The sequence below is a fragment of the Eriocheir sinensis genome, chromosome 46, assembly GCF_024679095.1.
Source record: "Eriocheir sinensis breed Jianghai 21 chromosome 46, ASM2467909v1, whole genome shotgun sequence".
Lineage (NCBI taxonomy): Eukaryota > Metazoa > Arthropoda > Malacostraca > Decapoda > Varunidae > Eriocheir > Eriocheir sinensis.
This window is the reverse complement of record NC_066554.1, coordinates 1,686,395-1,711,630: the sequence shown is the minus strand read 5'-3', so window position 1 is coordinate 1,711,630 and position 25,236 is coordinate 1,686,395. Positions and strand designations below refer to the sequence as shown.

General features: G+C 40.6%; 1 protein-coding gene across 14 annotated transcripts in view; it reads left to right on the top strand.

The window, feature by feature from the left end:
• Window positions 1-23,835, top strand: part of LOC126980976 (tyrosine-protein phosphatase non-receptor type 11-like) — a 75,483-nt gene extending 51,648 nt beyond the window's left edge. For 4 of the 14 annotated variants that reach the window (XM_050831480.1, XM_050831482.1, XM_050831481.1 and 1 more), the window contains exons 2-12: window positions 1,957-2,507; window positions 3,872-3,994; window positions 5,901-6,095; window positions 6,381-6,543; window positions 6,750-6,926; window positions 7,918-8,148; window positions 9,246-9,392; window positions 9,738-9,911; window positions 10,213-10,396; window positions 10,762-11,110; window positions 17,289-23,835. In XM_050831480.1, the coding sequence (XP_050687437.1) occupies window positions 2,359-2,507; window positions 3,872-3,994; window positions 5,901-6,095; window positions 6,381-6,543; window positions 6,750-6,926; window positions 7,918-8,148; window positions 9,246-9,392; window positions 9,738-9,911; window positions 10,213-10,396; window positions 10,762-11,110; window positions 17,289-17,499 (2,103 nt within the window). In that variant the 5' untranslated portion in view covers window positions 1,957-2,358 and the 3' untranslated portion in view covers window positions 17,500-23,835. Of the gene's footprint in view, window positions 1-1,956; window positions 2,508-3,871; window positions 3,995-5,900; window positions 6,096-6,380; window positions 6,544-6,749; window positions 6,927-7,917; window positions 8,149-9,245; window positions 9,393-9,737; window positions 9,912-10,212; window positions 10,397-10,761; window positions 11,111-14,237; window positions 14,272-17,288 lie in introns of those variants that run through there. The other 10 variants (XM_050831486.1, XM_050831485.1, XM_050831487.1 and 7 more) reach the window with 6 other exon arrangements.
• The last annotated feature ends 1,401 nt before the right edge of the window (window positions 23,836-25,236 follow it).

Below are 25,236 nucleotides of genomic sequence, written 5' to 3'. Positions count from 1 at the left end.
ACACACACACACACACACACACACACACACACAGATAAAGAGAGAGATAGTGAGGGAATGTGACTGTGTGTGTGTGTGTGTGTGTGTGTGTGTGTGTGGCTGGATTGCGGTTAAGCGGTAGAAGAATGAAAGGGGGAGGAAGATAGGGGTGGAGAGAGAGAGAGAGAGAGAGAGAGAGAGAGAGAGAGAGAGAGAGAGAGAGAGAGAGAGAGAGAGAATGTCGTGCAGGAACCATCCCCCCCCCTCTCTCCTCCACACGTATTCTTCCACCTCTCCACCCCCTCCCTTTCTCCTCCCCTCTCCCCCTTCCCCCTCCCCTCCCCTCCCCTTTATCCATTATGCATTGAGTATAGAGAGAGAGAGAGAGAGAGAGAGAGAGAGAGAGAGAGAGAGAGAGAGAGAGAGAGAGAATTAATGTAGAGTGAGTCATTCTGTCATTATTCAGAGAGGAAGTAAGCCTCGTGGACAGCTTTTATGTGTGTTTTTTTTTCTCTTACACACACACACACACACACACACACACACACACACACACACACACACACACACACACACACACACACATTACATCCCCTCCCTTCACTATGTCTTGTGTATTCTCCTTACTTTTGTTTTTCTTTTGTTGTATTATTATAGACAAAGTTAGGTCCATACGCTATGTAGCTGCGCGTGGCTTCAGTGCTCATCTCCGTCGCATTGTCCTTTTGAAGCAGTTTTTATAGGCCGTTAAATGTTACCACCATAGGACCTTAGTGTGTGTGTGTGTGTGTGTGTGTGTGTGTGTGTGTGTGTGTTCAAGGGTAACAGATTGACCAATAATACCAGAGAGCCTTTGATGACCCTTTTAAAGGCATCAGATTATTCTTTGACACCAGAAGGCCTTAGTTGACCCCTTTAGAGTTTTGACCCTTTATATAACCACCAAGGCCTTACACTCGCCTTATCAAACGTTTGGGACTTCGATTACGAACGTCGGGTTGTCATGAGTGTGTCTGCCGTTCCCACTCTTGAACAGGACAGGCTAGGTCAGGTCAGGTCAGGTTATGTTATGTCATGTAATGTTAGGTTTAGTTGGAATAGGGATCACAATGAGGGTATTTTCCAGAACACCCCGTGGTTAGCATTAATGGACTAAGCCTTCGAAGAGCTTGATAATAAAGACCTCAGTGAACCATTTAGAGACACCAGTTTCAAGGGAGCTTCGTACCGATGATGCAATGATTCCCGGATGCATTAAATCTCTTCCTGACAGTTTATCAGTTTGTTTTGTCACCGTTTATCTGCATTTTATCATTATTTTTCCCAGTCAGCGTTATGTAACCTTAGCTGCGACGTGACAGACCATTGTTGGGTAGCTTTTGAGGGTCTGTTTCTATCTGCATTATATCATTATTTTTCCCAGTCTGCGTTATGTAACCTTAGCTGCGACGTGACAGACCACTGTTAGGTTGCTTTCGAGGGTCTGTTTCCGTAAAATTGGTAAATAATGTCTGTGAGTGAAAGGGTCTATAGGGCGGGCTGTTATTATGAAAGGGTGTACTTGTATTGCGGGGGACGGGGCAATCGTAAGGGTTTATTTGGATTGTATAATGATGCATCACAGTTCTATTCCTCTGGTGTCGTAGATTATATATTTAGTGGAACTTTTGTATGGTGGTGGTATTTATGGAACTTGACTTTGATATTTGCGGGACTTGACTTTGGTATTTGTGGGACTTGACTTTGGTATTTGTGGGACTTGACTTTGGTATTTGTGGGACTTGACTTTGGTATTTGTGGGACTTGACTTTGGTATTTGTGGGACTTGACTTTGGTATTTGTGGGACCCCCTTATAGAAATGGGAAAAACTGCAGAGGGTTTGTGGGACTTCAGAAGAACTCTACACATGTTTATTGGTTTTTACATTTTTAAGTTGGTTTTACTTGAGTTTGAGCTTTATTTACATTGCATTTCAGACATATTGGAAATAAACATAATTTTGAATGGTAGTTGATTTATAGAAAAGAATTACATGCATCCGTTAGCATCTCTTGGGATTGGAAAATTGAGAAAACAATGACCTGAAAGAATACTGCCACACGCTGGAAATGCATGGCGTCCATCACCTTGAGGAATGTTCTCTAACAGACCATATTTTAGGTAGCGGTGAAATAGTTTATCGTCCCCTTGAAGGAGGCATGGCCCAGGAGGCTCACCTCCCCAGCGGGCACAGAAACAATTTGAGGCGGAGAACTTTTGAGGAAAATGTATGAGAGTTGACGGACCAGTGGACGGAAAGTGAGTGACCTAAAAAAAATATGAGTTGGTGAAGCCTTGTGTCCCTCTGAATTGGCACGGGCAGTGAGGGTGTTGGCACCATGATGACGGACAGGATGTGGAGTCGCCTGCACTCTCTGTACCATAAGGTGGTGGGCGGGGCGGCCGGCCTCGCAGAGGCTGGGCAACAGCCCGAGGCACTGGGCAGGCAGAGGCTGCAGGAGTCTGTGGCGGTGAAGCTGAAGGGCAGGTAATGCTGCTGTGCTGGGGAACAGGTGTACACACACACACACACACACACACACACACACACACACACACACACACACACACACACACACACACACACAGTCACACACACACACACACACACACACACACACACACACACACACACACACACACACACACACACAGTCACACACACACACACACACACACACACACACACACACACACACACACACACACACACACACACACACACACACACACACAGTCTCACACACACACACACACACACACACACACACACACACACACACACACACACACACACACACACACACACACACACACACACACACACACACTTGTCACAGATTTAAAAAAAGGCAACTTCATTATATTACTAAAAGTTGTATTATATTTTGATGCAAGCAACTATGGTAGTTTTAACATAATATTCACTGGACCCTTGTTTGTCAAAAATGATGATTCTTGGAAAAATTTCAGGGAAGAAAGCTAAAATATTTATTGTATATTCTTTCTAATGCATATTTTTTGTGTCTTTTATAACCTCAAAATTCTTATTTATTGGCTAATATTCCACACTGGCTCCAACTCCAACATATTTGTATGTAAATACTGTAGATTTACAATGATTGGCAACATTTTTCATGCTGTTAACCTTGCCTGTTTTGCCACATTTCATAACTATGGTTAAGTGGTAAACATCAGGGTTAATAGTCACAAACACTCCTGCTGTCATTCACTTACACACTCACACTCTATCCCTCACAACTCTTTAATGTCCCACAAAGTTCCCCTGCCAGGCCTGTCATCTTCTCCATGATAAAGAAAGATGAATGCAGCATTTGCTTACTTTTCTATCAAAACATAATTCTGTTCTCTTTGTGTGTCTCCTCACTCCTGTTTTGTTCATCTTGTTCCCTCATTTTGCCTTTCTGATCTCTGTTGAAGCCTTGATGCATCCCTCATTCAGTTTGTTTCCTTTCTCTTCCTCTGGTACGTTCCTCTTAAATCAACATACTTCTCTATTTTTTCCTTTTAATTTAGTAGCTGTAACAAACACCAACACATCCACAGAATGCAGAAAATGAATCCGGTACATGTTTGCTATCTTTACATAAAATTCACTTCCCTTCAGAACCAGAGTAGCACCAACACTATCTTCTTCCCATGAACAATCAAGATTGATTAAAGAGATTCAGTTTTTATTTATTTATTTTTGCTGACATTCCACAGAGGCTCCATTTCTGCGACATTTATCACTTTGTTTTCCTGGTTGCTCATGATTCATATGCTGTGTGTATGTGTGAGTGGCAGCAGTGACCTTGAACAGCCCAGCATTGACCCGCCTCCTTTCCACAGATGGTTTCACCCCAACGTCTCGGGCCTGGAGGCCGAGGTGCTGCTGAAGGAGCGGGGCATCGAGGGCTCCTTTCTGGCCCGGCCCTCCAAGTCCAACCCAGGCGACTTTACTCTCTCCGTGCGGTGAGTTGTGAGGAGGAGTGGAACTCGTATTGTAGGCCATGACAGAAGCAGCAGTAAGGTTAAAGTAAATTGAGATGTTTTTTATTATTTAATTTAACAACTTTACATCATTCACAGGCATCATAGGAAATTGTTTATATATTTTTATAGATATTTATATTATTTTATGCGTATCTTGTATATAAATTTTTTAACAAATTTAAATTATTTTATGTGAATTTTGTATACAGATTTTTATACATATTTATATTTAAAAGGCTCGGAAAGGAAAAGCAGTCAGGCAAAATCTAGTGATGAGCGAAATCCAGTCCTGGCACACATGGAAGTCTTTTTAACATTCTCAGTGTGGTCTTGGTGCTCATTGACATGAATGAGGGAATGTGTTGTCTTGCCTGCCCACTGCCATGTAAGGGCACGAGGCAGGATGTCATGTACCCTCCGACTCTGGAGGAGAGCATTGTGGTCAGAAAGGTGTGGGGAGGTAAACCAAGCCTTTCTGAGTACTTTTCAACCCTTGTAGTTGTCTGAAGGCAGGCAAGCACCCCCATACATCTAGAGAACTGCTTCTGTCATGTGTGGTAATATAGTATTCTGGGACTAAATGTACCATACTGCACATGACTGAAGCTTTTTTCTACCGTATCCTAAAATGCATTCCAGCACTGGGTTAAGAAAGTCTGCTTTAACCCATACAAAGGAGAGCTTAATTCTGATCTCTTCAGTGCCAGACTTTTGCTTAATACTGATATGCTTTTACTGGAAAGGACAAAGAAACTATTAGAAAATTAGAATTGCTGAGTTTCCTGAAGCCTTTACAGTGCTGCAAATCTTGATCTGCTCAGAGTACTTTACTGGAATTAGGAAATAAAAATAAAGTTTCCTGCTCATGTGAGAGACTCGGCTTCTGTAGTAGGATCATAAATATCCATCCCTAACTTCAGCTTGCTATATAAAATGATATTCACACTATTTCAATGCCTTTATTTGTTAAGTGTGAAGGAACTGGTGTGACAAAAAGTGAGAGTAACAAGGATAGGGGTTACACACACTACAGGGTATGACTCTTGGGCAAGAAGCCAGAAGCTGCCTGCCTGGAGGCTTCATATCCAGACAGGTTGGGTCACTTCCCCCTTTACACCTTGCAGGCTCCTGACACTCACTGGGGGAGGAATTTTATGTATAATGATAGGGAATATGTCTAATGAGTTCTTTTGCCATGGCTTGGATATCACTGAGTTAAGTGGAATAGTTATTCAATTACCTCTCACTACTTTTGTATTGTAATTATGACTAACTTATTTGCCCTTCACCGCACTTATCACAGGGTCACATTGAACTAGTATGTAACAAACTTCATTTTGTTTTCATCCATATAATTTTCCAAGGACAGTGGGAATAAGTATATATCTATGTATCCCTCAGTGTGTTGTAAGCTAAAGGCGATGTGATCCTACAACACAAGAGGCTTAACTAAAGGACTGGTTGCCTCAGTGTTTTGGCCTGGACCATGTGTCAAAAGAGTCTAGTAACTCACCTGCCTTTTATAGGAAATGGAATTACAACTTCTATCAATAACGATCTTTTAACATTTACCTACAATTGGATTTTTAACAGGATGATGGATGCTTCTTGTACTTTATTGGGACATCGGAAAAGTTGTTTATTTCATTTTATAATTTGTTAGAGTTTGTTTTAAAAAAAGAAAATGAGAGAAAATATAATGAATGAAAAACAAGAAAAAAAGAAAGAATACAAGAATGAAAATTAATTTCATACAATGACAAAATTAAATTCTCATCCACGTGTGCATTGATTAATACATTTTTATCCATGCAGACACAGGAGAGGTAAAAATTAATTCATCCTGTCCCTGTTCATGCTGATTAATAAGTTTCCCCGCTTGCAGACGGAATGGAGAGGTGACACACATCAAGATTCAGAACATGGGAGACTTCTATGACCTGTATGGCGGGGAGAAGTTTGCCACACTGGCTGAGCTGGTGCAGTTCTACATGGAGAACCAAGGCCAGCTGAGGGAGAAGAACGGAGAGGTCATAGAACTCAAGTACCCCCTCAACTGTGCTGACCCAACCACAGAGAGGTGAGTCTGAGCAGCAGCCTTACTTGATGCAAGATTACTCCAGTAAAAGTGTGTTGGTCAGAATTCCGCTGGTCTGAAACTCCCAGTAATCCGATATCTTGAAGGCAGGAAATTTGAATCCTCCGAAAATCATCTTTCCAAATTCCTAAAGGCAGGAAATTGTAGTTTGAAATAGGCAGTTCCCTGTATTCCAGAGTGCATGAAATAAGAGAAAAATATAGTGCTATTACTATTTATTTACTGGATGTAGAGGGTCCAAACTCACTACTCTTTTGTATCCCGCAGGTGGTTTCATGGCCACTTGTCAGGGCGTGAGGCTGAGAAGCTGATCCTTGACAAGGGGAAGAATGGAAGCTTCCTGGTCCGGGAGTCACAGAGCAAGCCCGGAGACTATGTCCTGTCTGTCCGCACCGACGACAAGGTCACCCACGTCATGATCAGATGTGTGGTACGTAGAGGTGGATGGTATTCTTGGCAGTTGCCTGGCCAGCTGTGTGTGTGTTTCTTGATTAGCTGGACTTCTGTCAGTGATGTGGCTCAAAGGCAATGTGACCTTTCTTGGGTAAGGGGTTAGTTAGTAACATAATTGTCAGTCCCAGCTTCAGTCTGGTGTGATAAAATGTTTCCTGTTTGTAATTACAGTTTTAATTCCAGGATAACAAGTATGATGTCGGAGGAGGAAGAAAGTTTGACACACTCAGTGAACTTGTGGAGCACTACCGGAAGAACCCGATGGTGGAGCAGTCCGGCACGGTGGTTCCTCTCAAGATGCCCTTCAATGCCACCAGGATCAATGCCCGGGGCATTGACAGCAGAGTGCGGGAACTCTCGGTAAGTTTTCTCAAGTTTTGACTAACATTTCTTTTCAGTTTCCAAGGTTTGCCTGTGAAAGGATGTGGTGAGTTGTATTGCTTGAATAAATCTTGTCCCAACATGGCTTCTAATTCACTACAAATGTCATGCTAAACCTGTTCAGTGCAATGTTTTTTGTAACAACACAAAAAAAGCTGATCAGTAAGTTTCCAGAAATTCAGACCAATTTTGGAATAGTTCACAAGTTTTGATTAGTAATGACTTTGTGACAGGTGAAACTTTTTAACATTAAACATTTTAAGTCATTGGAAAGGTGGTTTGTAAAAATGATAATGATCAGAATCACCCGAAACAAAATATAGACAACTAGAAGATTTCAAGAATATCAAAGCACTTTATTAATATTAAAATGGCATGACTACTAATATGACGAATATTATTTAAAAAATCAGTCGGCAACTAGTAAAACGGCATCCTTGTGAGGGCAAGCTGCCTGCCTTCATCTTTCAGTGTGTCCTGCTGCTGCAGCACAGGTCTTATCCTCAGGAATGTTCTTCACTGAGATACTTTTGTATTGATAAGTATTTATACCTTCAGAAATGGAGAAGTGTGCCGATTAAAACATTTGATTGAAAATTCAACACTGATAAAATTTATGGAATTATAACAAGCTAAATGAAATGTGAGAAAATGTTTATATCTAATTCCCTCAGTGGTGTTTCATGTTAGTATTGCAAATCTTCACTGGTGGAGTTTCCAAATTATCTGCTAAAGAAAGTTCAATCTGTACTAAATAGGGCAGCAAGACTCACTTTTGTCATTCCACCAAGAGCCCCTACTCCTTCATACTGCACTGAACTGCCAGTAATAGGTAGGGTAGAGTTTAGCTGTGTCTTGAGACTTTTAACATTTTCTAATTTGTCAAGCCCAAGATTAAAGTAATCTGAACTGAAGCTACTTTTATGTAGCATCCCTCTGTCCAAAGAGACCTGACTTGTCAACGTTGCAGAAGGAACACCAGGGGCCTGCCATGGGAAAAGCTGGGTTTTGGGAGGAGTTTGAGTCCCTGCAGCAGCAAGAGTGCAAGCAACTCTACTCCCGGAAAGAAGGACAGAAGCCGGAAAACCGCAACAAAAATCGCTACAAGAACATCCTTCCATTTGATCACACCCGGGTCATCCTGCGGGACACAGACCCGGGAATACCTGGCTCAGACTACATCAACGCTAACCTTATAACGGTGAGTTGGGACGCCTTAGTTGGTTAGCTCATCTGTTCTAACTCCTACTCCACAGACTCCTTTGTAAATTGAAACACAACACTGGCACATGCTAACACACAGGCACTTGCCCCATCATGACCAGGGCCCATATACATAAAACTTGTTACCACTAGCAAACAGCTGTTAGGACTAACATATTCCTGTTAGCCTTAACATTTTTCTGTTAAGCGCTAACATATATTCATAAAGCTCGTTAAGGCTTTAACAGCACTGTTAGGGTAACAGCAGCAGAGAGCACTTTTACCGCTTAGCAAACAGCTGTTAGCAGAATTGCTTTTGTTCTTATTGTAACTCCTCCCTTATTTGTTGACCGTTTTTCTTCATCCAAAAAGCATTTTAATTGGGAATGATAGGAGATTAAGGCTTGCGTGGATACATAGATATGTTTGTTGGATTTACAAAGAAAATTACGATATAGTTCCTCGCGGATAGATACAATATGTTAGTGAATGCTAAAACATTTCCTGTTTTCTTCTGTTGCAGCGCGAGAGAAAGTTAAAGTTTTAGGAGAGACAAAAGAATACCTAAGATAAAAACAAGGTGAAAACATATTTTGCAGCCAGTAATTCCATGCAAACTCATGACAGGACTCAGGTGGTGAACATATTTTTTTGTTTTTTATTAATATTGACATTGAAATCACCAGATTAATGAATATAAACACTTGAGAGTGTTGAGAGTATAGTACAGTTGGCACCCCTGAGCCGAAACTTAACAAGCAGCTGTTTGCTAGCCAACAGTTGCCAAGTTTTGCTTTCTGTTGGCGTCTTACTGCTAACTAGCAGAAATTGTTAAGGCTAACAGAAAAGATTTATGTATACCGGCCCAGTTCCTGTTCCCTCTAGCAGGAATCCAGCTGTGCCACGGATGGGTAACATTCCATGCAGCTTCCATGCCAAGCATCCCGACTATTATTGTTATTATTAAATGTATTCTTCAGGCAAATAAATCCAGTATATGGCTTTCTTCTGTTCCAAAGATTCTTTTTTTTCATTTTTATTTAGGAAAAACAGGCAGTCAACATGAAATTAAGTGTTAAATGATATAATTTTTAGAGTGAAGAAGACCTGGGCATCGAGGCGAAGACCTACATAGCAACGCAAGGCTGCCTGCCGTCCACCCTGGCAGACTTCTGGTGGATGGTGTGGCAGGAAAACACCCGAGTGATTGTCATGACTACCAAGGAGGTGGAGCGTGGCAAGGTATGAACGACAGAAACTTTAGACTTAAAACTCCTCTCGTCCCTTGACTTAAACCTGAAACAGATCTATTGTATCAGAATAGGAGGTAAACTTTTATTATCCCAAGAGTACCAGTATTTTTCACATTTACATATGTTGGTCTTGGTGTTTACGTCATGTGCCCATGAAAATGTGTGCAGTGTGCAGAGGAGGGCATTCTGTACTGTGTGTGCATAGTTTATTAAGTTTATATTATTTTTTCATCCATGTAAAATTGAGGTATAGATATATTGGTGCATTTGTTGGAATATTTTTAATACCTGATTTTTTGGTAAAGTTAATATTTTACTTTCATTTCCGTATTAGAACAAGTGTGGGAGGTACTGGCCTGACGAGGGCTCCAGCAAAGACTACGGCCGCATCACAGTTCGCAACATTTCAGAAAGCTCAAACAACGATTACATTCTACGAGAGTTCCTGGTTGTCAAAGACAACAAAGATAACCAGACGGAGAGAAAAATATTTCACTACCACTTTACAGTTCGTAACAACGGCTTCTGCATGTTTATTTATTACTGATCCATTACTTGTTCCCTAAGACCAAGAAATAATATATGTGCCTTTGGAATCCATTATGGATCTTGAGAGTTAACTAACTAAAATGCAACTCTTGTGTTTTAGGAAGTTGATGTTCAAATTTTTGCCTGAACACTAGTCAGATCTGTCTCATTTAAGAAGTTAGTTAGTTGAACAAAATTATTTGATGCTTCCTGGCAAGACCACCTCTGCCCCACCTCATCTATTCCTCAGCCCTGTTTATTTACAACAAAAACTTTTCCAGGCTTGGCCAGATCATGGTGTTCCATCTGACCCTGGCTGTGTCCTCAACTTCCTCCATGACGTCAACAAGCGTCAGGAGGACATCCCGTCAGCCGGGCCGGTGGTGGTTCACTGCTCTGCCGGGATTGGCCGTACTGGAACCTTCATTGTCATTGATATGATTCTTGACCAGATCAAAAGACAAGGTAGAGGAAATTTATCTTGTTCAACCAGCCCTAAAGGGAGGATCAACAGCTGGGTGGGCTGCACTCTGACTACCCCTGCCAGGATTCTAACCTGAGCCTGCTGATTTGTGTCTTGGCATATTAAACAAAGTAAACACTACACCACAGAGGCACATACTGCTTAGGCTATGATGAAATGTAAAGATGAAGGCCTGCACAAAATGCCCCGAGTTACAATGATCACAAAACCCTTTTACCACCATCTCCACCTTTATGCCTCTGGATTACTCTACTGTTTGTCATGAGGATATGAACCTCATCCCTCTATGTATAACACACTGAAATTACGCTCAAATTGTATTTTTTAAAAATATTTTTGCTTCCAGGTCTTGACTGTGAAATTGATATCCAGCGAACCATACAGATGGTGAGGTCTCAGCGCTCAGGAATGGTGCAGACTGAAGCACAGTACAAGTTTGTGTACCTGGCTGTGCAGCACCACATAGAAACCGTTCAGCAGCGCATTTCAGCAGAACAGAAGAGCCTGCAGCTGGGGAGGGAGTACACCAACATCAAATACAGCAGTGAGGCTGCTGGAGGAATAGAAATGGGGAAGTCCCTCTCAAGGTCCACCATCTCGCTGCCCACCACCCCTTCCACCACACCGCGTGACCCCAAGCGGCCCATGTCCACCGCCACTCTTCCCAAAACACAGTCTGAGAACCATCTACCAAGGTAATGTTACTCACCATTTGTCACACTTAAGTCACAGGAGTAGAAAGTTTGTTTCATGGCAGTCATACTCTAATTCACTTATGTGTTATCTCTGCTATTTCTTAACTATGGTTATATTTTAAGAGGGAAATGTTGGGAAAGTAACAGTGGAATTTTTAGTCATTCATTAAGCTTGTCTCTACTCAGTGAATTAAACAGGAAAGTGCTGGAAGTACCTCACTGCACTTCCAAGATAGGTATTGCAATAAATAAAAATGCATTCACCAGCATGGACTGGAACTAACCACTATAGTCCATTGACTCTAACTTGAGCCCTGTGGCTTGGCCTGGAGGAACCCCCATTGGTTACAGATCTAGTGATGACCTGCGCATGGCGATCTGTCTCACTGTTAGTCTGTACGTCATCTATTTATGGAATATATATATATATATATATATATATATATATATATATATATATATATATATATATATATATATATATATATATATATATATATATATATATATTCATAATACGACTGCATGGTATTATGAATGGCTTGGAATTTGAGGGAAAGACGACTCAGTAAACCTTCCATATCACTTGGCCATGTCGCTCAGGAGAGGGAGGGAGGGAGGGAGGGAGAGAGGAGAGAGAGGAGAGAGAGGAGAGAGAGGAGAGAGAGGAGAGAGAGGAGAGAGAGGAGAGAGAGAGAGAGAGAGAGAGAGAGAGAGAGAGAGAGAGAGAGAGAGAGAGAGAGACCCTCTCTGAGGAGAGTAATGAAGTGATGTGGCACCAGCGCGGTCTCGTGGCCAAGGGCTCAAGTTAAAATCGATAGTCTGTAGAGTCTCTCAAGAAACCTCCAAAGCATCTAGGGGATGGACTTAAGAATAAATAAATAATGCTGGGACAAGCAGATAATACTGCCAATTACTCTCCTTTGCAAGTTTTTGTTCAAAAACTTTGGGAGAAACCTAATTTATCAAGGTCCCCAGGGGAGTCAACCAAAGAGAAATACACAAGAAAAATAAAGTATGGTGTAATTATGGAAAACAGATGATGTCACTCTTCATTCTGTTATGGAAACCTCCCTCAGTGAGAAGCCTTATTCATGGCTGATGTCTTCCTTAGTCAGAGGAGAGTTGAAGCCTGGAGCAGTGCACCGTGTTTGTGGCTCTGCAGTGGGAAAGGTCACATATATAACATGATTTTGAAAAGAGCCAAGATTCCTTGGGGTCAGGTGTTATTCCACACAAGGGTGGAAATTTAAGATGACTGACCCACCAACAGCTGGATGCATTTGTTAGTGCTAGAGTTTGGGGAACAGTGATGAAATATTAAGTGGTCCATTTTTCAATTAGTTCTTAAACTTAATGCCTTTTCTCCTTTTTCTAGTCATCTGTTTCTAGATTTTTTACTTGCTATCTTTGTATGCAGAAAGCAGGGTCTTAATAAATGATTTGTAAGAAAGGCAAGAGTCCTGGGAGTTGATGAGCTGGAGTGGAAGTTGTCAGTATGGCATAGCGCTGCCAAGGTTGCACTCCTGACCTTGAAGGCATCCTTGAAAGACGCCACGTGGCGCCAGTGACAACATTGTGCAAATACTGAGGCCGGGGTCGACAGTACTTGAATGAAGAGTTGATTGTACTGTGTAACCTATTTCACAGGGCTATATTTACTATGACTAATTTTTATTTCTTCTGGCTTTCTATGACCTCCAATCCTATCTATGGGAAACTGGGATAATGTACAAGTCTGCTTGCATGTGTTGGCTTACACGCAACATTTAACACTTCTCATCATTAGTATTGCCTCTAATACTTAGGGTCGAAAATCTTTGGATTTTTTGTTATTATCCTTAGTCATCTTTAATCTCTGCTGTCAGTCGGTAATGCTTGAAAGATGTGCACAGTGACAAGCCGTGTGTTTACTCTTTGCTTAGTCTAAAGATTTCCTTAATTATCTTTTGCCTAGGGTACATTAGCTGTTTGTGAAGGTGTGTACTTAATTAACATGGCATTATTAGTTTCTCAAGACTTTCATCGTTCTTCAGAGATATAGAGTGGAAAACGGGAAGCTGAAGAACACGAGTAAGGGTTGAGAAGTGTAAGAAAAAGAGTTTGTGATCTAAACAGTCTTCCCCTTTTGTTCTCATAGATTGCTTCTGTCTGTAGAGTATACCTGGTAATGTACTATGTAGTTTGTGTTGAATACCTGGACCATTTCTTCACCTGTATGTGTTGATCATGACAGTGGTGAGCCTGCCATGGGTATTCTTCTCTCTAAGTGCTCAGCTGTAGCTCAGGACCTATGCTCTGATTTTAACCACTTGACTTATGTGGGACAGAACGACCAAATATGTGTGTGTGTGTGTGTGTGTGTGTGAAGAGTTTTTGGTAGTTAAGTGTGATTTTTAGAGTCCGTCTTGCCAATTTCGACAAGAATTGTGGTGGTAGTAATGGCAGAGTGAATATTATTATCAGTGTACATATTGATTTGTCCCTCAGGCAGATTTAACCTGCTGTCATATGCAAAAAATACTTCATCTGTAGGTGTGTGTGTGTGTGTGTGTGTGTGTGTGTGTGTGTGTGTGTGTGTATGTGTGTGTGTGTGTGTGTGTGTGTGTGTGTGTGTATTGCCTTGTTCTCTTTCCTATTTCAAGGCAAGAACAGAAAGGAATACAATATGAAACTAATTTATCAGACCTTTGGGCTGATGTATTCATGTTTGCATATATGTATATATACTTCTTTCTGTATGATTAAAAGGTTTTAATGGTCTAAATTTATAGAAGTTTGTATTAAGTAAACATTTCATGAAAAGTAGAATAATTAAATAGCGATGTCATACTTGCAGATAAATATCAAAATAATTGTTCAGGATTAAGTCTATAATCCATAAAAAAAAACTGTTTAAAGATAAAGAACAGAAATCATTTAGAGCGACCTTTGCTTACTGTATGGTATGCAGTTTATGACTTGCTCTATACTTAGTGCCTCCCTGCTTGAGTCCAGCCTTCAACAACAGAGTGTAGGCACAAACACCACTGCAAAGCCTTCATGACAAACCTTACTTGTACATACCTGACACCTTAACATTCTCCTTGTAGCTCATAATGTTTGTCTATCTTTGTCGATCCACTAGTCGGCGGAGACACTCAATCACTCCCAAGTCCAAGGTTGGAGCACTTGCCTTCAGCTTGTCTATTCTGCATCCAGCTTGATTTTTTTTGCTTGTGGTGTTTCAGATCTGGTCTACAGTGTTTCCTTCACACCCTTAGCTTGACGAGCTGTCTTGATGTGATATTTATGAATAAGTTTTCCTTTTGGGAAATATTTGTAATGTTATGGTTGTTTTCTTTTTTTCAGATGTCACATTTGAACGATGACACTCAATGATTTTCAAATAGTTATCGGTACAGCATGATTGTATCTCCCTCCAACATTCTTGTGAGCTTTTTGTAGTTTTATTTATTTATATATTTTACTTTATTTAAACTTGTTAGTTATCACACAAAAGATGATTTTGAGCAGTTCTAATTTTAATCATCTTATGATGAAGTTACAGGTCAAGTATAAATTAACTTATTCCAAAAACTCTGATAGTGAGTTGGAATCTAGATATCACTGGTAATTAGGTACCTTTGACAATCTAGGAGTGAGTGAGTCAGTGCAAAATACAATGGTGGACACCAGAGGTCATGTGGCACTGTGGCCAGGTAGAAGTCAAGGGTAAGAGGAACTAGAGAGCTGTAAGCTGTAGTGAGAGGGTTGTAGTAAAGTTTCCACTCATGCCTCTGCATGCACAATAATGTGGCTTCTCATAATGATCTCATTTCTCTCACAGTTTAGCCCAATGTGTCTTTCTACTCTGTCTTTGAACTTTACAGAGTGTCTTCCTTCAATTTACCTTTTCTCTCTACCTTGATGGTGGTGTTCCAATTGTAACGTACCTGCCGGCATACCAACACCGCAGAAGCCAGTTAAAAGCCAACTGGGAAAATTGGGAATAATCCCTTGTTGGCTTTTAACTGGCTTCTGCGGTGTTGGTATGCCGGCAGGGACGTTACACAATTACTGTATTTTAAACATTTAGAGATGCATTGGTTTGTATCAAAGATTTTAGAAATCCTTTCATTAAAATGCACGCCCCTCCAAGACAAACGCTGAAAGTTCAACCTATCTTATGTGTTTGATAGTCATAACTGTACAAAGTGGTTGAATAAGTCACTTTGAGCATGTGATGCTCAGTCTGGTTTCTGCCGCAGGATTCATAGTAATGATGAAGTTGACATAGTGAGTGGGTAACTTAAGGTGCAGCTCAAGTTGTGTGTACAAAGGCCCAGTGCATCTCCAGGCAGTGATGGCTCTCACCAGTGGGAAATGAGTATCAACCAGATTCTGGTGATTATGGCCTTGTTACTAAAGTTCAATGAGGCCCAATGTTTTATTTTGAGTGCCCCTCTACAACAGTATCTGCAAAAAGAGGAGGTATTGTCAACCTTGTTTGTTGAACAGAAACATCTTGTCACCACCAGGGCTGTGGAAAGTGTCTCATGACAAAGAACAGTCATGCAAAGATGTATCCTACAGTAAGCAATGGCTTGGTGATGTTGGGAGGCTGACTGTCTCTAAATTTGACCTGCATTTTCATAATGCAACAAGTCTGAATATACAATCATTGTTTATTAGAAACACACTGCTCACCAACATATTGTATATGCAGGTGCAAATGAAATTTGACACCATTGTCTTGGCTTTTGAGTCTGTTGAACCTGTGGCAGGTATTAATCTTAGACCCTTAGACACAAGGTAAAGTGTGACTGCCAGATTCCCACAAGTTCCTTTATCCTGTACTCCCAAGATGACTACCATGTATTCACCAACTCGCAAGGTGAATGAAAATCTGGAGAAGTGACTTGTTGACTTCCTGGGGCAGCACTTGAACCCAAGTTGATGCCTTCACAGCTATGAGTGCTGGTTGCTACAGTGTGGAGGTACCAGGGTAGGGATGAGTTAGTTTAGATGATCATGGTAGGAGGATTAGCAGGGACAAGTAAAAGACAGTATTTATGGTAAAGAATATAGCAGCCATTACTTGAGGGTCACCTTGAAGGGAACAAAACATAATCAAAACATATACTTGACCTGTACTAGAGTTACAATCAAAGATGCATGAGACAAGATACCTACTGGTGTAACACTGACTGTCACTGGTTCAGCTGGCAGCTGGAGCTTGACTACTTGTGAACATTTTTTGGATACATGGATGCATCGTAGGTGTATACTTCTTGCAATCTCATTTCATTTTGGAATGGATTTTGATGATTTTCATAGCGAAAAATATTGTGTGTTTAACCCCACACAGGACACGCAGACACTTACACCTTCGGGTGACCATTACCAGGGCCTCGCGGACCCCCTGTGACTGTTTTGTGTTAGTTACAAGCTAGTCGGTCCTGCTTGTTGTCATAGATTATTAAATAAGTCTCACATTTGTTGATTTTAACTCAGATTGTTCTAAAAGGTTTCCCCTAATATATAGTTTTTTTTGTGAATGCACAATATTTAATGTTGTCACCTGTAAAAACATATGTAAGTTTTAATTGTATAATAATGAAGTTCATTTTTTTAGTGTTTATGATTTCTAATCACTCGTGGATTAGATTTAAGAAAATTTAGGGACAAACGCACCCAGGAAATCCTCACCCTTCATTTTGGCACAGAGGAATCCTCAAATACCAAAAGTTTGAAGACAAAGTTACAGAAAGGGAACACCACCGTCCAGCGCCCGGCATAAGTGCTTACTGCTGCTGTTCTCCGGTGATGGTCTCGCACCTCACAGCCCCAGTGTTGGGGATCAGAGAAGTAGTTTATGAAGTCAATGTAAATCCCCAAACAGGTGCCTGAAGGGTGAGGGTGTCTTGTACCACTGGATGTAGTTGTTGTAGTCTTGGAGTTACTTAGGTCTTCGGTTTTCTTGAAGCCACAAGGTAGTAGGAATGACTTCAGAATTCTTAAAGTAGAGTTTCCATAACTTTGTAATATTCTCATTTATAATAATTACATGAATATTATAGTAATTTAATTTATCTTTAGTTCTGTCTGTTCATTGAAGAAAATGACCAGTGATACCTGTCTTTGTGATGTATTCACAAGTGATGTTAAAATGATGGTATTGTTTCTCTCTTGGCAGGCCTCCTGATGAACTCCCGAAGCAGATCTATGAAAATGTTCCTCCGGCTGTGAAAGAGAAGAAGGCGAAATCTGCAACCATGTCCCCCACCACCCCCACCTCCCCCACCTTCCCATCTCCCCCTATGGGTTTCTCTGCAGCAGGAGCTGGACCCCCCTTTCCCGCCCCTGCTGCTGCCCCCCGTCCCTCCATGCCACCCCGTGCCACTTGACAGGGGAGTTCAGAGTAGAAAGAGGATCTCTTCAAAGACTTTTACTTGCATTGCACAAGCTGTTTCTTTTTGCTTCCTATGAGTCACCATGTGGAAGAGCCTCCGGTAGGGGTGAAGTCCTTTGCCAGGTGTGTGAGTGGCCAACCACATCTACAACTTTCTGCTCTGAACAAGGATTGAGAACTCCCAGAGTTTAGGATTAACCTTTTGTACAAATAAATAAAGGCTGGACCTAGAGACAAAACATGGAAAGGAGATACAGCTCTACTTTTGTTGAAAGATGTGTTACCTTCATTAAAACTGACGTCTCCTTTAACATAATGCACACTGAATAGCTAATTGACTGCATTTCCCTAATTTTGAAATGATAATTGATAATTTTGACCTTGGGAGAGTACTGAATGCATTGGTAGCTAGAGTTTGATGTCAATTTTACCAGAGATTGTAATTATACTTTTGATTGACTATTACTCCTGCAATCTCTCGAAGGCATGCTGCCGGGTGTGTGCCTGAGGCAGCTAAACATAAATCAAATACTTCAACTTGACTGCAGAGAGGCATTTTTAAGATCAGTTACATATTACGTGAAACGTGTGTGTGCTTTACTGTAAATCATTATATCACAATCATTTCTGTACACATTTCATGTCATTACATGTAATAGCATTACATTTGTGTGTCACTTTATATGTCTCGGGCTCGTTGTGGAGGGGTGTGAGGGCAAGGAAGGCTGACAGGCGCCCGTCATGAGACTGTTGTGTGCAGATAGTTCTGACAGAATCACAGAGCAGGTCTATACAGTTCAAAGAGGATGGTAGTGTTGGTGTGGGTATTAGTTTGTCTTTCAGGCTGTTATTTTTTTAAGCTAATTCAAGAAGAGCCAAAGAAGTGAACATCAGGAGCGCTGGTTGCCCAAAGTGTAGGCTGGTGTAGGTACTGTATCAACAGTGTGTCAATGGTTTATTTTCATGATTTAGGAAATATTCCTAATATATCCAAATGCCAGTAGCATTGGACCAAAGTAAATACCAAGAACTATGGCAACTATTTGCTGTCCAAGGTACTTTATCTTCATTGACTTGTAAAAAGAAAATGTCGTCATCTTTCCACCTCTACTTTATCCTAATGCATCACAGCTGTCACATTTGTACCTCTAAATCTGAACTGTTGCTCAGAATTCTGCCAAAGATTCAACTGGACAATTTAGTGACTTCCCAACATTGTCTTGGTCAACCTCACATGGATGCCGCCGCAAAAGATTTATGGATCCCCGCCTTGGTCATCATCATTCATTACTGAGCTTTCCCTAACCGATTGTCTTATCCTCTCAAGCTGATGGCTCTTGTCTGCATTTTAACATTGAGTGACTGGAGTTGCACAATTTGTTATGGGTCTAGAGGAAGTTGGTGGGCTTCATTGTCTCCCAAACTAATATTTCTCCACCATCAATTAGATGCAACCTTCCAGACAGCCATCCTTTCTTCTTTTTTTAACATCCAGCTGTCCATCTCTTCTACATTAATCCTATCCAACTAACACTTTACTTTAAATCTTAGTTGAAAGTTAATTGGAAGTTTTGATTGGTTGCTAAATTATCTTTCATGGTTAGGCTGCTGGCTTTGTGTGTCAATCCCTTGCCCCTTCATGTGCTAACTATAAAAGAGCCTTGCCCATGTATGGAGACAGTGTTGGGCTCCAGTCACACAGTTCTGAGCAGGGTTGAGTCTAAAGCTATTTGCCTCTGCAATTTTCTGTAGAAATTCCCGTCTTCACAGTTATGTAATATTTCTTTTTATGCAGTCTTGATATGCTTTTGTAATACTCTGATTCTTTTGAACTTGCACACTACAAGCCTCACTCCTCCTGTGGCCTTATGCTGTTCCTCTTACTAACACAAAAATTAGTTATTACCTTCAGTTTATCCTTGTCACTGATAAACTTTAGAAGTCTTTCTTCCTCTGTTTCCTCTCATTTTCCCTGACTCAAGCCCTTTGAGGCAGGGATAAGTAAGACATTATGAAAATGAAGTTAACTTTTGAGTTTTGGAACTTTCTGTTTCTTTGCTGCAGGCATTTGCTTGCTTTAGTCTTTTGACGGAATCCTTACTCTGAAAAAGAATAAACAAAAAAGTTTCCCAAACAGTTGAGACATATTCCATAAGCCATGACAACTAATGATATACACACAAGCAATGCCTACTAATGAGGTGCAACCAGAAATACAGCAAAGTATTATCTTAGATTATTTATGTAACACTGGTTAGAATTATGCGTTAAGAGGTGGGTTTGCCTGTGGACTACAAGCGTGGTAGATCAGTGGTGGGCTGTGAGCACCATCAGTGATTTGGGTGACGGGACGGAGAATGATATCCACATATCATTTAGGAATATGTTATCATTTGCACAACATTAATGTCGATAAAAGCATAAGCACAATACTATCAATAAGTGTCCAAATAAATATTAATATACAAATAAATATATGGTAAATAATTATTACAGTATAAATAAAATCCTATGTAAAATGCTATTAGTGCACACCTGTCATGGAACAAGATTGAAATTGACATCAGTGTGTGAGTGTGTGCACTGAACCCCTTTGGAGGCTGTGTTGGACACCACTTGCTGCCACTTTCTTGCTGACTTAATACAAACATTGACACTCCCACATTTTGTTTCAATATAATTAATAAAACAGTTGGAAATATTACCTTAAATAGTTATTTATTAGAAAGTCAGTCATTACAAATCTGTGTGGCAACTTGGTCATGTTACACTTTTTCATGCAAATTTAAGTATGGTGATGTGCTCACACATGCATAACAGTAAATACATGTATAATAATGACTACACTGCAAAATATGAATAAAATCACCACCACCAAGTGGGGGCCAATGCCCACCAAGAGACCTCTGTGTCAGGCACACACACATACTCCACGAGCCGCTCATTCCCGCCACTGGTGTGTGTTCCTTCGTGGGTTCAAGGTCACCATGAGCACATGTTTGTAAAGTGATAGAGTGATAATGGAATTTTCAACTTGATTCATTGTGATTTAAATCCATTACAAACATTCATTGCAATGCCATTACATGTAATGCATTTTTTACATCTCTGCTTAAAGAACCAATGCTTCTCAATGTCACTTTTCATGACTTCACTTTTATTTACTGATGCTTATACATTCCAAAATAAGAATATGGGCTCTGTTGTTTAATATACTCTAGTGAGATGAGTTTTTCTCTGAATGTAATTTAAGGGATTTTAAATTTTGATTCCTGTAATATCAATTCAGTAAAATGTATTCCCAAGGAATGCCTTAAATCTTGCAGACACATTCACTTGCCACTCGTACATGAAGTCCTCACCTTCTTCAGGCAAAGTAGGAGTCCTGCGTCAAGTACAGGTTGAGTTAGACATTGGCGTCTCTATAGTGGCAAGATGATCATTGTCTGAGTGAGTTCATTAATTTGAATGCAACTGGACTTCCAAATACATACACACACACACACACACACACACACACACACATTTTATTATATATTATACTGTATATCTATATATATTTATATGGGAGGTGGTGGCCCGCTGCTACAATTAAGCTGGCAGTTTTCAGCCATTGCTGAGTTGCCTAAGACCTCCCACATGCTGTCCTGAAGATCATCTATCAACCCGGACTCTTGGTTCTCTCTAAAAAGAGGATCAAAGATGAGCTCTGGGGAGCAGCATGAGCCAGGCAAGATGGAGCCACTATAAACACTTGACTGCACCATAGTAGGCAGGGGCCAACCACCAGACCTCTCCAAGAAAGCCTACTGATGCCATAGGTGAAACAGAAAAAAACCCCTGAATATACATGCATACATACATACATACATACAGACTTCACTTTGTGACTGGCTCACAGTGAAATTCATGATAGGCATTCAATAAGTTACGTAGGACCTATCAATATATCGGTGAAATTAAGGCCCAACAATAGTGATTTAGACCCTGATTGTAACTTTGACTGAATTTTGACTTTTTGAGCTAAGAGCTGAGGGATTGTGTACAGAGTCCTGGGTCAAGAGGTGTGTGTGAGGGAGCCTCTGTTCCTCCCTGGTCATGGGGGCTGCTGAATGACCAGGTTCTACAAATATATTGCTTTGATATCCTTGCTATTACTGTTCCTGCTATCACTGACCTCCTCTCCACTCTGTTGATGGATACTTTTCTGATTCAGCATTTTTCTCATTTCACTTAATTAATTCTAAATCTTTCCATGACAATTGCTTGAATCCAGTGTTAGAAATTACAGTAGGAAATCTTGTGAAATTTTTGAACTGCTCAGCTATGTCTAAATAAGGTGAAACATTTATTTTTTAAATTTAATGCATTTCCATCCCCAATAATCTTGCTCATCTTTAGTCTAAGATCAGGTTTCCACTTCAAGGGTGAGAGGCAGGCTGCTGGTTCAAGGTCACTGTACATCATAGGTTACTCACTCTATGTTTCATGGCTTCTGTAGAGCTGAGTATCATTAGAACAGTTAACTGCACTGTGTTTTTATGGTGCATGGTTTAAAGTGCAACTGTGCGCTAAAATTTTCTGGTTGTTTATCGTGTGCCAAATATTGTAACTCGTGCTGTTGTACTGCTGTGCTTATGTGTGTTGTGCTCTTTACAAACTGCAATTACACTGTGGTGTTTCACCTTGCTATTGGGGGAGTAGCCCACCTTTACTTTGTAAGTTTCTCACCTTCTTTTTGTTTGCTCCTATTGACTATAAGCTTTCTTTGGCACATGTGTGAGGAGTAACTCTTAGCTTGTCTTACCTTGCCATCTTGCTCATCAAGTGTTTGAATGTTTTGCTTGGGGAAAAGCAATTAAAATATTTGTATACTAGATCTCATTAATGGACAGATTATTGTGTTTGATCTCCAGTTGTAATTTACTGGACTTAGGTGTACTTTGGTGTCATGCAGTACTACTACATAATATTGTATCTGACTCTTAGGGAAATTATTGGTGACGGACATCGACCAATGGATTAAGTGTAGTGTTCTCAGTTGTCGTGTGGAGTAACTTCTGTATTTCCTGCCTAGCAATGGGTAGGCAGCGGTGGCAGGGCAGGCACAGTCCGGCAGCCGCATGCCTGACATTGTTGACTCACTTTCAAGTAATATCAAATAATTGCTCTCTTCTCAACAATCTCTTTCAGTTCTCTTATGTTATCTAAGTTCATAGTCTTATACTTTCAGGTCAATACTTCCATAGTGTTTCATGACATTATATCAATAGGTTAAAATAACTGAACTGCATTATTTTACAAACACAAAGAAGTATGTATCACCTAAAATTAATGTGTTTATAAGATTACAGAAGTGAATGATTGTGACATTTCACTTAGGTCTGTTAATTCTCATCTTCTCTCATCACACACAAACCATAAGCAGACATTATCCTTCCTCATTCTAGTGCCCGTGATTTCTGAAAGGTAACTGCATGAGTAAGTGTGTATTATTATACTTTCAGAAATATGATTGTTGAATACATACATGAACATATACATACACAAGTGAAGGAACATCTATAGTGCATGTGTGGTGGCGAGTAAAATCTCTCTCAAGGCAAGTCAAGTCAAATTTCAATTAGCGCTGTTGTACAACGACAGTACTTCACATTGGATAAAGCAAGCACAAGTTAGGTCAGCTATACATTTCCTTCAACTCCATGAATTTGTCACTGCCTTATGACCATCACAATAGATGGTCTTCTAAATATTAAAGTCTGGTGTAGCATGCGAGTGGTGATCAGTATTGGTGTGTTTCTTCTCTAATTAGTTTGTATTACTTGCATGACTTGTGCTATACTACTGAACCTTGCTAATGGAAATGTTGGGTCTTTCACACGAAGAATAAATCTAGGAAGGTCTCATTGTAAATAAAATTATCACTAGCCTGGAGAAAATAAGTCATTAAGGTATTTTCAGAAGCAATGTCAATGACAAAGGAACATTATCTGAAAGTAGAATCAAACTTTGGTAGTGGGAGGAGCGATGAGACGGTCCGACCCGAGGCTGAGGGTCCTGCGGGAGGGAATGTGTTGTCCCAGTACCAGAAACTATGTAGCAGGGATAAAATAAGACAAAATGACTACTGTCTGTTAAAGTATGTATAGATATATTCTACAGTTATTTTATCTGGTTTATTTCACCTAGAATCACTCATTTGTGTCTTCTTGTGTTTTATCTGTACCCTCGTGACATGCAACTGAAATATTCAGTGGATGTTTTAATGCTTTCTGCTCTATAAAAACTCCCTGTTTACTGTTCTAAAATAAAAAGTATATATACTTTACCGCAAGCTTTCATTTACCTGACAAGTGGCAACCTCTAAAAATACACTTTAACCCGGTAGCAGCGACGGGCCAAATTTGTGGGAGAAAAGGGAATGAAAGCTTTGTGCATCTCCCTTTTCTCTCTTTCCTTTTCTCCCTTTCTGTTCTTTTCTCCATTTCTGTCCTTTTCTTTCCTTTTCTCCCTTTCTGTCATTTTCTTCCCCTTTCTCCCTTTTCCATTTCTTCCCTTTTCTCAATTTTCTCCCTTTTCCCTTTCTTCCCTTTTGTCCCTTTTCTCCTTGCCGGCTGAAATAAGGCGACTTAAAGGCCCCGGCCACCCCCACCTGTTGCCGGCCAGCAGGTACCCGCGCCATCCACAGGCTTATAAAACAACCAAGCTTTCTACATTTCTCCCTTTTCTAGACATGCATGACCCCTAGTACGTCTTCCATTTAGTCTTTAAATACCTGCTGGTTTTATCAAAGGAGTTTTAAAGCCATGGAAGGAGTGGTTTTATTTACGTGTGGAAGGTTTAAGAATTTGTTAGAGCCCCCGAACGCACACCGAGTCTTCATAATTACATGTATGATTTGATATGACAGGTTAGAAACGTGTGACCAGTTAAAAGTTCGTGTTTTGGTGTACAGTAACATCATGGTCGTTTATCCTGTTACTAATTAATTACGTCAAAACAAGGAGTGTGATGGACAGGGACGAGAATACTGGAACCACCGGCTGCCAACTTGTCTTACTTGGGATATTATATCTAACATCTTTTTTTGCATGAAAGGTCACGTACCCTCGCTAATAATGGTACTTGATGAAACTTGCTGTCGGAAACTTGATAATGGAGGCGATGAATACGACTGGGAAAGAATAAATAGACGCGTATGAGGATGATCAGTCTGCTATGAGGGGACAATTCTAGGACAAGTTGGCAACATGTTCACTCCTCGTGTGCTGTCCATTCCTTTTTTCTTTACGTTTCTGCCTAAAAGCTTCCACATTCTCACAAATAACAATGATGAATGAAAGTTTGTGTCCGTAACATAGTAATGGATGTGCTAATTACGACTGGGAAAGGATAAACAGACTCGTATGAGGGTGATAGTCTGCTGGGTATAAGGGAACAAGAATAGTACGAGTTGGCAACGCGTTCACTCTTCGTCTGCTCCTCGTTCTTTTTTCTCCACGTTTCTGCGTCTTTTTTGTACTCTGAGCTCTCGCATCGTCACTAATAACGGTGGATAATGAAACCTGCTCTCGAAAACTTGATAATGGAGACACTGAAAACGACTGGGAGGGATAAACAGTCTCGCATGGGGATGATAAACCTAGTATGAGGGACCGAGAATAGGGCGAGTTGGCAACGTGTTCAGCCCTCGTGTGTTGCTCGTTCTTTTTTTGTCTTCCCGTTTCTT